At 31.6% G+C, this 12963-nt stretch overlaps 1 protein-coding gene across 1 annotated transcript; it reads left to right on the top strand.

The window, feature by feature from the left end:
• The first annotated feature begins 11413 nt into the window (after nucleotides 1–11413).
• Nucleotides 11414–12487, top strand: LOC115969208 (polyadenylate-binding protein RBP47C-like). Its single transcript, XM_031088807.1, has 2 exons — nucleotides 11414–11761; nucleotides 12235–12487. Exons 1-2 carry the CDS (start codon nucleotides 11576–11578, stop codon nucleotides 12400–12402), a joined length of 354 nt encoding a protein of 117 aa, XP_030944667.1. The 5' UTR covers nucleotides 11414–11575; the 3' UTR covers nucleotides 12403–12487.
• Nucleotides 12488–12963: the final 476 nt, after the last annotated feature.

Below are 12963 nucleotides of genomic sequence, written 5' to 3'. Positions count from 1 at the left end.
CACTGCTGAGTTGGATTTGTGCGATTAAAAAAAATTATGTGGTACTCGAGCTTGGTAAACTCGAGTACCATTTACACAATACTCGAGTATACCAAGCTCGAGTACATTTTATTAAAAAAAAAAAAAAAAAAAAACTTACACAGTACTCGAGTACTGTGTAAATTTTTTTTTTTTTTTTTTTTGTTTTTTTGTTTGGGGATAAACAACAAATAAACCTAAAGATAAAAATAAGTATTTTTTTTATTTTTTATTTATTTAAATAGAAGTATTGTAAAATATAGAGATTTTAATTTCGAAATATGAATTTAATTTTTACATTAATTAAAATTGTTCACTGTTTTCTCATAAAAATTATTCACTTTTTTCTGTATAAACAATTTCTACGATTTTGCATAAAATTAATTTCTGTTCAGCATTATTTATGAAATTGTTCGCTCTCTTTTTTGCATAAATTATTTTCTGTTTACTATTTAAAAAATTGTTCGCTGTTTTCCCATAAAACACCTAGTGAAATCGTGTTTTCTAAATTTAAAAGCCAAATCTAAATGTTTTTCATGTTTAAATTTCACAATAATCGAATTTGTTTTTCTGCATTGATAAAATCTGTTTCTACGTTAATAAAATTTGCTCTCTACACATCATGTTTACTGTATTTTCGAAGTTGCTTACCGCATTCATAAAATCTGTTTTATGCATTAATTAAAACTGTTCACTGTTTTCTCATAAAAATTGTTCACTCTTTTCTGCATAAATTGTTTTTAGCATTGGCGTAGTTATTGCACTTATATGGTTTTTCTGTTTTTTTTTTTAAATATGTAACCATATGAATAATGGACAAACTCCATGAAAGAAAAATGAATGATTCGTACAAATCACCTAATGGTAAATGCCTCGAAAAATTCGAATTTGTAAAAAAGTTCGAATTAGTTGAATGTAGAACTGTTCACTAAGTAAAACTATTTTCTGCATTAATTAAAACTGTTCACTGTTTTCTAATAAAAATTGTTCACTGTTTTCTGCATAAACTATTTCTAGCATTCTGCACAAAATTATTTTCTGTTCAGCATTATTTAAAAAATTGTTCATTCTCTTTTCTGCGTAAATTATTCTCTATTCACTGTTTAAAAAATTGTTCGCTGTTTTCCCACAAAACACCTAGTGAAATCGTGTTTTAAATTTAAAAGCCAAATCTGAATGCTTTTTCATGTATTTCACAATAATCAAATTTGTTTTTCTGCATTGATAAAATTTGTTTCTACGTTAATAAAATTTGCTCTTTACACATCACGTTTACTGTATTTTCGAAGCTGCTTACTGCATTCATAAAATCCATTTTCTGCATTAAGTAAAACTGTTTACTGTTTTCTCATAAAAATTGTTCACTGTTTTCTGCATAAACTATTTCTAGCATTCTGCATAAAATTATTTTATGTTCAGTATTATTTAAAAAATTGTTCACTCTCTTTTCTGCGTAAATTATTCTCTGTTCACAGTTTAAAAAATTGTTAGCTGTTTTCTCATAAAACACTTAGTGAAATTTAAACATGAAAAAGCATTCAGATTTGGTTTTTAAATTTAGAAAACACAATTTCACTAGGTATTTACCATTAGGTGATTTTTTACATTCAACTAATTCGAACTTTTTTACAAATTCGAATTTTCGAGGCATTTACCATCAGGTGATTTGTACGAATCATTCATTTTTCTTTCATGGAGTTTGTTCATTATTCCTATGGTTACATATTTAAGAAAAACAGAAAAACCATATAAGTACAATAACTGCGCCAATGCTGAAAACAATTTATGCAGAAAAGAGTGAACAATTTTTATGAGAAAACAGTGAACAGTTTTAATTAATGCAAAAAATAGATTTTATGAATGCGGTAAGCAGCTTCGAAAATACAATAAACATGATGTGTAGAGAGCAAATTTTATTAACGTAGAAACAGATTTTATCAATGTAGAAAAACAAATTCGATTATTGTGAAATTTAAACGTGAAAAAGTATTCAGATTTGGCTTTTAAATTTAGAAAACACGATTTCACTAGGTATTTTATGGGAAAACAGCGAACAATTTTTTAAACAGTGAACAGAGAATAATTTACGCAGAAAAGAGAGTGAACAATTTTTTAAATAATGTTGAATAGAAAATAATTTTGTGTAGAATGCTAGAAATAGTTTATGCAGAAAACAGTGACCAATTTTTATTAGAAAACAGTGAACAGTTTTAATTAATGCAGAAAATAGTTTTACTTAGTGAACAGTTCTACATTCAACTAATTTGAACTTTTTTACAAATTCGAATTTTTCGAGGCATTTACCATTAGGTGATTTGTATGAATCATTCATTTTTCTTTCATGGAGTTTGTCCATTATTCATATGGTTACATATTAAAAAAAAAAAAAAAACACAAAAACCATATAAGTGCAATAACTGCGCCAATGCTAAAAACAATTTATGCATAAAAGAGTGAACAATTTTTATGAGAAAACAGTGAACAGTTTTAATTAATGCAAAAAACAGATTTTATGAATGCAGTGAGCAACTTCGAAAATACAGTAAACATAATGTGTAGAGAGCAAATTTTATTAACGTAGAAATAGATTTTATCAATGCTGAAAAACAAATTCGATTATCATGAAATTTAAACATGAAAAATCATTCAGATTTAGCTTTTAAATTTAGAAAACATGATTTCACTAGGTGTTTTATGGGAAAACAATGACCAATTTTTTAAATAGTGAACAGAAAATAATTTATGCAAAAAAAAAAGAGCGAACAATTTCATAAATAATGCTGAACAGAAAATAATTTTATATAAAATCGTAGAAATTGTTTATACAGAAAACAGTGAATAATTTTTATGAGAAAAAAGTGGAAAATTTTAATTAATGTAAAAATTAAATTCATATTTCGAAATTAAAATCTCTATATTTTATAATGCTTCTATTTAAATAAATAAAAACTTAAAAAAAATACTTATTTTTATCTTTAGGTTTATTTGTTGTTTATCCCTAAACAAAAAAACAAAACAAAAAAAAAAAAAAAAAAAAATTTACACAGTACTCGAGTTTACCAAACTCGAGTACTGTGTAATTTTTTTTTTTGCATTTTATTTATAAAATGTACTCGAGCTTGGTATACTCGAGTATTGTGTAAATGGTACTCGAGTTTACCAAGCTCGAGTACCACATAATTTTTTTTATTCGCACAAATCCAACTCAGCAGTGCCACGGTGGCAGAACTGATGAGGAACTCGAGTTTCTGAAACTCGAGTTCTAGAAAAAGTGGTACTTTGCCATTTATTTCCGAAACAGTGTTTTGTTGCTAAAAATTTCCAAAAAAGGTGGTATATGGCCATTTTGGCCACTCCAAACTCACAATAACTGAGTAACAATAATATTCACTCTTTCTATTTTTTTAATGGTTCACAAAACTGTAAAGATCACAATGATCTTGTTTTTGATCTTAAGCTACTGATTAAATTTAGAGTGCAGGTCTGTGATCTTTCATCTGTTAGTGAGATCAAGTCATTTGCATCAAGATTTTCTTCAAAGGATGTGCCAATTCATATATTGGTAAGTTTCCTTTTGCCCCTCTCTTCTCAAAAATAATGTAATCTTTACATGATTTATATGAATATTTTTTACAATCAACCCTCTACCCCACCAACATTGGAACCCTATTGTCTTTGAGTTTACATTTTTTTTTTATATATAACCTTTTAGATTCCAAATGGGTAGAACTTTCTTGGAAAGTTTTTTATTTTTTGAAGAACTTTTTAGCTTTAGTTGAGGATAGGTTATTATTAAACCTAAACTCACCCAAGAGAGTGCCTACACTTTTGCTGTTTAGGCCTTTCAAACATTTGTTCATTGGTGGTTGGTGATTATTATGGTCAATTGGTCATGTTAAAACAGGGTTTCTTCTTCCAATTTATTTTTTCAATTTTTTTAGGCCTACGATTACTTTTTTGGTTTATCTTTTTAAAGTAATTTTTGTCAATATGACCAAAATAATGGCGATGACAAGGGGGTCACCTTTATACCTAAACTTCAAGTGTTTTTGACAAGAAATCTAATATATGATACTAATAAATCTCATAAATATAATCAGCAGCCATTTTCAAGCCCTTCAAACTCCCTCGATATTACCAACTAGGCAGAAAACAAACTCAGAAAAGTCTATAAAAGATCACTCGTGTGTGGCAACAAACGCTTGAGGTCCATTTAAAGTTCATCTACATTAAATAACCTAAATGCCCATAATCTTTGAAATTTGGTACCATAATCTTTTTGAATATACAAAACAGTCCCAAGTCAAACAAAAAGACATGCATCCAATACAACCATGTACAAAATTCCATATCCATTTTCTGTTTTGCTAAGAATTACACACCCACTTGACCCATTCAAGAAAACACCTACACAATTGATCTCTCATGTACATAGTACATACATACAAACCTCACTAAAGAAAAAAAAAATGCAAAAGGAAACTTGAGAAAGAGATGGGAAAAAAAATACAAAAAAAGAAAGCATCAAAATAGAGAAGAAATCAAATGCTTATACACTTTCAACATAGTGATAGTCCATATGTATGAATTTTTGTTTTTGCCTTATCACTATCTTTTTTAGTTGTGAATACATTCAGTGTTTAAAAGATGGGCCATGCTAGTATGAACACAAGGTAGATTTCAGCATCATTTTAATTTACAACCATAAACTATGCATATAGCTAATTGTAATAAATTTTGTTTGGAGTATGTTAAAGGACTTACCGCAAATGCAGCAGCCCAAGCTTCCTCACTGGCCGTAACCGTATTTGAAATGGGGTCCCATCCCATTCCTGTACGTGCGATGAGCTGGGAGAATGTGCGGTGTCAACCTTTCATTCGTTGATATTTTTGTGTAAGTTGTGACTTGTTGTAATTTTTATTCGCGCTCTTGTTAAACTCATTCATAACTATTGTCCAAGTTCCAGTCTTGAACTGGCCTTGAGGCATATTCCCTTTCGCATCCTCTTCTAACAAGATATCAATGAAGTGTTTCTCGATTGCTTCAGGCCACTTCTTATCCTTGGCATCATCCATCTAAATAAATTTTGGTATATTTACATAGACTCGTCATTTGAAATTGTATGATATGGATTCAAAAACATTAACTTCCTACTCACTAAAAGACCCAACCAGCAGGCATATAAGAGAAAACTTAACAAAACTAAAGGAAAAATACATAGGTATGCATTGTATACACATCAGTTTATCATACACTGGCAGTGGCATTGTATATTTATATAATTGTGTGTATTGCGAGATCAGGAGGGGCATATTTACTATGATAGAGGGAACTATTTACTAAAAACAGTAGTTACTTATCAAGGCATAGGAGCATATTATAAATTTATAATTGAATATATGTTCAAAGGTCAATGTCATTTAATCTATCAAACTTTTGTTCTCATCAAACTAATCATACCATTGTCAGTACTTGCTAATATGAACATCAACCTATGGTTTAAATCCAACGCAATCTACCATATAAGAATTGATTAAAAAAATTAAGAATAAAGTGTTCTACATTATGTTTTCAACGCAAACTGAAGATAGGACAGAAACATTAGCAATTCAATATGAGACAACTCAAACCTGCACTAGGAGGGAAAAAAAAGGGGCCCTATTTAATATGTTAAGTTTTAAATAAAAAATTTTAAAAATAATAATTAAAATTTATTTATTAGATTATTTATTTAGTAATAATCACTTCCTTTTTTAATAATCAAGAAACTTACACACTACAGACAACATAACTTGACAACCACCGCTACATACACATCAAACTATACAATAACACCACAACGACCATGACACAGTATCAATAACTTGACAACCACCGCTACATACACAACAATCTATACAATAACACCACTCTCAAAATAAATAAATAAAACTATACAATAACACCACAACCACCATGACACAGTATGAAGACAAACACAACAACAGGAAAGGTCACATAAAAAAAAACAATAAAAAAAAAAACAATAGGAAAGGACATAACACGCACAAAAATGATTGAACTTGAGACTTGAAAAGCTGTTAAAACAAGATGAGAATTGTAAGATTACAATTATGTTTTTTGTAAAGACACTCACAAACACAGATATCTTATCATCAATGTGAAGCATTATATAATCTAGAGGTAATTACATTTTATGCATTTCTTACATATATTTCAAGAGAGGGCACATATGCATTTATGAACCCACTAAAAGTTTCTTATGCTGGGTAAGCACGAAGTCATCACACTCAGCCATTAAAATATATTACTGTTTTAATCCTTTCAGCAATCCAACTTCATTGCTATTGTAATATTACAAAAATTTAATGAAATTCCAAACAATGTCTCTTACAAAGTGGCACTAATAAAATATGAGGTAAACTACCTCACGAAAATATGATTTCAATCCTGCAATCTTGTTTAGAATAACCAATTGAATGGTTCAGACCAAAAGATATTTAGCCCAAAGTCAAAGCATTACTCAACCGTTAACATGTTATAGCATTCCACCTATTTTATCATGGTACAAAATTTAAAAAACACCCATAGTTCCTTTTCTTTTTGGATAGGTAAAAATAATTTTAATGAAGAAAGACGACTTCATCTACAATGGAAACAGAAGCCTAAAAATTAACAATAATAAAATAATAATAATAATAATTATACCTGCTGTAACTCTTGTAAAGTTATACATTTTTTATACAGTAAATATCTAAAAGATGAGACTTCCAGTTATTCAATTCATGATACATGCCATGAAGGGGGAAGACTTTAAGAAGTTGGAACTATGATCAAGAACAACACACTGTCAGGCCAAAAGGCCAGACTCAAAACAACAAGAGCCTCCAAAGAGGTTAACAGCATTAGCAACACCAAGTTCAAGCAGGCCAACAAAAATCTTAGCTCCAAATTACCACATTCATTATGTCATCAACTTATAATTTAAAAAAAAAAAAAAATTGATAATTACTTTAACATCTTTTTCAATAATAAGACGAACAATTCAAATAAGTAATAGTAAAAGAGAAGAGTGGGTCTGTGGAAGGAAAATGAAGAATCCTTTCTGCCATTTAATAAGTTCTTATAAAATTATATGTATATTCTGGTTCTTTTCACAGTTTGTCATGACAAACAATTGAAGCAGTTTCTGTTTCTTATACTGTATTTTAAAATTTTTGGAGACATTTGTAGGGGATGGGAACCTTATATAATAGTTGAAGTCTCTCTCTCACACAAACATTTATACATACTCCCTTTCTACTTCAAGAAAAACATTAAATCTCAAACCATAACACAGAGGCCACAAAATGAAGAGGAAATGCATGACCTAGGTACAAAATTATAACAGAATAAACACACATGATTCACTATAATTTTGTCAAATGAAACTTACACTTACACCTACTGATCTCAAGTTCACATCAGCAACAACACAGAGGCCAGAAAATGAAGAGAAAATGCATGACCTAGATACGAAATTTTAACAGAACAAGCAAAACTAATTAACTATAATTTTGTCAACTAAAACTTACACTTACACCTACTGATCTCAAGTTCACATCATCAACAACACAGAGACACAAAATGAAAAGATTTTTTCAATGAGCTAGGTACAAAATTATAACAGAACAAGCAAAAATAGACCTACCAATAAGGGACCACGGTGAGAGGAGGAAGCAGATGCTCTGTAATGGACGAGAGAGGTGGATGAGGATGAGAGCAAGGGTTCCATCTGAAAGATGATGTGGGATTAAAAATAAGCCCTAATCTGGAAAGCAGTGAACTGATTTGAATTGAATGGGATGTGAAAGAAAGCTGCAACAAGTAATTAAGAAATTGAAATATTTACCTGAAAGCCCTTCGGACCTTGTGAGAATGCAACAATTTTCCTTAGCAACAGAGCTTCGTAGGTGAGGAATTAATTGTGAGAAAGGGATTACAGTGATTGATAGGGGTTATTGGCGATGCGGTGTGTGTAGAAGACGCGTGGCCTTCGGTTCGGTTGATTAATGGCGCTGGGTCCGTGAGGGGTGAGGTGGAATGGCGCTGGGTGAAGGGAGTTATGGAGGTGGGTGGAGAGTTCCGGGTTCACTACAGCTGTGTGATCTTTGTAACAGTAGAGAGGATTTGGGGCGTGAGAAGAGACGAGAGTAAAGAGAGGAGACAAACGACCAAAAAAAGCTGACCAGGTAGGCCTCATTCGAATCTCAATTTTACTACCGAAGTGCCACTGGAAAACAGTTTTGTTGTTTTAAAATCTGCTCCGACTTGATTTCAAAACACGCTGTTCAAACATGGTTTTTGGAACAACAATTTTCAAACAACCCAGAACACAGTAGGTTGACCAAACGCATTTTTAAAAATTTTGGACACTAGTGTTCAGTGTTTAAACACTGAACACTGTGTTTTGGAAAGGGTGACCAAACGGCCCCTGAAAGAGTCAAAAAGTGAGAGGAAAAGAGAGGAGAGGGAGGTTTTTGTACAGAGAAAAAAGAAAAGAAAAGAGTTATGGAGAAGGTGAAAAGATGAGGGAGATGAAGAGAATGAAGAAGAAAAAGAAACGGTTGGTAATCAATCGTTGGAGAAAAAATGAAAAGGCGGGAACACATTTGATGGCTAAACTACGTGTAGTTTAGTCATGAATGGTGTAAAAAAAAAAAAAAAATCTCAAGATTGCCCCAATTAGACACAAAATCATCAAAGGACTCCCCAGTGAGCAATAAAGGAGGCAAAAGACTCTTCCCCCAATGAAGCATGTACATCCCAAGTGTACATGCAAGTGTACGAACCGTACCGAAGTATAGTTTGACAAGAATGAGGTCGAACCCATAGGGACTGGAATGAATGCAGGAAAATTAATCAAATCTTAACCAAATTAATCCTAATCTAGTTTAGTAAAAATTGGTTGTTTGAAATTAAATATACTAAGCAAATAATTAAACTAAGCAAAGATATAATATAAAGTAGTAAAGAGATGTAAACAATTTAGAGAAAGGAATTGAGGTTTTGGAATCCGCCTTGTTAATTTATATCAGCATATATTTACGATCATTAATTTTTCCCAACCACTACATGATAATCTAGAAATCAATCTTGCTACCATGGAAAATATTATCATTAAAACTTATATTTAAATATTTAAAGCATGTTCTTCATTGCTTCTTAAGTATAAAATCAAATCATCAATTGTATTCATAGCCAAACAAATCACAAGAGATATTCAATTTTAAAATCAAGAAATAATAAACCAAGCATTCAATTAATTAAGAAAAATCCTAAATCATGAGAAAAACATGATTGAATTCATATCTAGAATCTCATCTTAGTCAATCGATATGAAGCAAGAACAATTTAAATCATTAAAGAACAACTATTGTGGGAAAAATCAAATCACATAAAGATTACTGATAATCCTTAACAAGGTTTCATCCTCAATCCTAATTATAAATTTAGCTACTAATGGTAATTGAAATAAAACACGAAAAAAAAAATACTAAACATTAAACTAGACAAATAAAATAAAACTAACTATCATGGAAGAAAACCAAAGAGGTAGCCGCGCTCTCTATGTTTAGCCCCCAGCTGTCCTCTGAATTTTGCACTAAAAAACCTTTGAATAGGTCAAGGAATTCTATTACAAATTGAATCCGTTTGGAGAAAATCTCATATTTTTATGCTTCATTTAACTGACGGTTTTGGCCCATTTAATGTCAGAATTCGGACTTTTGGTAAACTACAAAGTAGAGCCCGTTTGGTTCCACTTTTTTAGCCCAAAAAGGCGTTTTCAAAAAAGCTTAACCAACTTGCGCGTTTGGTAAGCTCAAAATGCAGCTTTTTTATAAAAGTTGCGTTTTGAACTTTTATAAAAACTGAGGACAAAACACGGAAGATTTATGGACCCTCAGGGGTCCATAAATCAAAACGCGCTATGCGCGTTTACAATATTACCGTTGCAATAACCAAAAAGATCGAAATACCCAGCTATTTCTCTCACGTCCCTCATCTCTCATCTCTGCTCTCCCTTCGCATTTGACGCCTCCATCTCTTCTCTCTGCTTGCTCTGCCCTCTCCGTAAGTCTCTCTACTCTCTGTCTTTTTTCTTTGTCTTCCTTTTCTTCTTCCGCTTCGTCTTCCTCTTCTTCTTCTTTCTTTCTTTCTTTCTGGTTCTTCCTCTCCGTAAGTCTTTCTGTAGTTTTGGATTGTGGTTTGTTTTATGGGTAATGATTTTTCTGTGTGTTCTTTGGGTTGATTTCTCATGGGTATGGGTTGTTTTGATTTGGACCGAACCTGGGTTGATTCTCATGGGTCTGATTTGGGTTGTTTTGGTTTTGATTTCTCTGTTCTTTGGTTGATTTCTCATGGATCTGGGTTTGATTTCTCTGTTCTTTGGTTGATTTCTCACTTTTGGTGTGTGGGTTTTGATTTCTCAGGTACCAAAAACACTGATCTGCTACCAAAAACCATGTACCAACACTGATCTGAAATTTTTTTTTTTTACTGAGTGTGGGAAAAAAAATTTCGGATCTTGCTATGAATGGGTATTGTTCCTTTACTTGTTTTGTTATTTGTTTTTGCTGATTGGAATATATAATGAAGTGTTTAGTTAGTAAAAATATATAATGAAGTGTTTAACACTGATCTGAATTTTTTTTTTTACCAAGTGTGCTATTTTAATATATAATGAAGTGTTTAATGAGTATAGTTTGTTAATCTGAAATAGTCGAGATTAATCTTAGCTAGCTTCTAGCATGTGTAATTTGACATCTTGTTATACACTAATGAGCTTAATAAGTACCATCTTCAATCTTCAGTGTATGTCTGTTAGGCTTGCATACTACAATACAGGTATGTCTGTTAGGCTTGCATACTACAATACAGGTACATGGTGCATGAAACACAACGTTTACTTTATGGTTATGGACATGGTTTTCAGAACATTCTAGGCTTGTTAGGATAATGAAAGAGAGACCTTTATAGACTTGTCTTTTCTAGATTTCCACCTAAATGATGGCGACATTGTCTTCCTAGAATTGAACAATTACCTTGTCTTATGGAACATGTGGACAAGCCATCAAACTACAAAAATGGACATCGTCTTCTGTATTTCTGCTTTTGCCTATTTTTGCTTACACAACTTTTAGTTTATCTTGTATCTTTGATAACTCTTTCTTTGCATTCACAGTTTTATTCCGCTAATTGAAACAGATGGATATATAAAATTGATTGAAACAGATGAATCTTGTCTAGGTCTTGGTATTTAGAATTGATTAAGCCCAAAACCTAATGTGATGATTGTCCCATGGACCAACTGTAACTATCTGCATTTCTGAGTTTTACTGATCAAAGTGGATGTTTTGAGTTTTTTTACCATAACTATGTCAAGTTTTGGCACGTATCCAAACAAAAAGAAAGAAAAGTGTTGGTACATTACAATTATGCCGGTGAACTTTTTATCAATTGGCACCTTCTCCCTCAGAAGTACATGGTGTGATTGTGGATTCAAAACCCTCTTGCATGTGTGACTTACTAATAGAGAAAAAACATGTTTCATTAAAATTATGGCTTGCCTTTTACTCCATGATCCTCTTAATCTCTCTTTACAGAAATAATGCAGAGGAGGCATTACAGAAATTGAATGGCACAGTAATTGGCAAGCAAACTGTGCGTCTTTCTTGGGGTCGCAATCCAGCAAATAAACAGGTACTCGGCAGAATCTCACCCCCCACTCCCTCTCCCTTTCCCCCAAAAGGAAAAAAAGAAATGACACCATCACTCCATTTTCACTGCATCTACTTTTGGGTTTGGAAAAGAGCTTTTTCGAGGATCTAATGGACAATTCAGATTTCACTATGCACTTAGCTTTGACAGAGCTGTTTGAAGTCATCCCTAGCTGTTGGAAACTTGGAAGGGTCATTGATCAGTTTTGCATGAATGATTGTTCATTTAAATTCTGAACACATCCATTGCTACCTGCTTTCTCAGGAAGTATATAATGATAATCTTTAATGGTGGATCCATAGAATCCAATTCAGAACTGGAAATGCTTACAGCAGCTTTAAAACTTATCTCCAATGACCAGCTAAAACAATTGATCTTTTTAATTTTATCTGCTTATAAATTCTGATTTGTTGTGAGCTTGTTTTTCTTAATTGGTTCATTTTGGGGTTTGGCAGTTTAGAGCAGATTATGGCAACCAATGGAGTGGGGCATACTATGGAGGGCAGCTTTATGATGGTTATGGATATGCTTTGCCACCACCTCATGACCCAAGCATGTATGTTGCACCATTTGCTGCATATGGAGCTTACCCCATTTATGGAAACCAACAACAAGTGAGCTGAAGGAACTGCACGAGTAGTTCTAGAAATTAGACAATATCACGCTTAACTGGGTGAAATTTCTTCATTTCTCTGTAAGTTGAGTGGTTCTATAGAATTCTTAAGAAAATCCCTCCAAATGTGGAGTGGAACTGAATTTTGATAGACTGAACTAATTTTGTAGGGATTTGACTAATGATTTATTTACAAATCACTGGACTGAAATTCCATTTGGGGGGATAATAATTAGTAGTTGTCTTTTTTTTTTTATATATAATATCCTATAGTACAATTTAAACTTGGGTTATTGATATGTATTTTATCATCTTTTTTATATTTTTGTGTTGTACAATTTAAACTTAGATTATTGAAATGTATTTTATATGTTTTTACATTTTTATGTAGTACAATTTAAACTTAGATTGTTGGTGTATATTTTATCATCTTTTTACATTTTCATTTTGTGCTTCATGTTGATGGAAATTATTTAGATTTAATTAATATTATTATTATTATTTTTTAGTAAGTATATGAAATAGATGATTTAATAAGTATGAAATCAACTCACATCCACAAAAAAAAAAA

Source organism: Quercus lobata, chromosome 11, assembly GCF_001633185.2.
Source record: "Quercus lobata isolate SW786 chromosome 11, ValleyOak3.0 Primary Assembly, whole genome shotgun sequence".
In the NCBI taxonomy this organism is placed as follows: domain Eukaryota; kingdom Viridiplantae; phylum Streptophyta; class Magnoliopsida; order Fagales; family Fagaceae; genus Quercus; species Quercus lobata.
The sequence above is the reverse complement of the archived record's forward strand: the minus strand, read 5'-3'. Positions and strand labels throughout refer to the sequence as shown.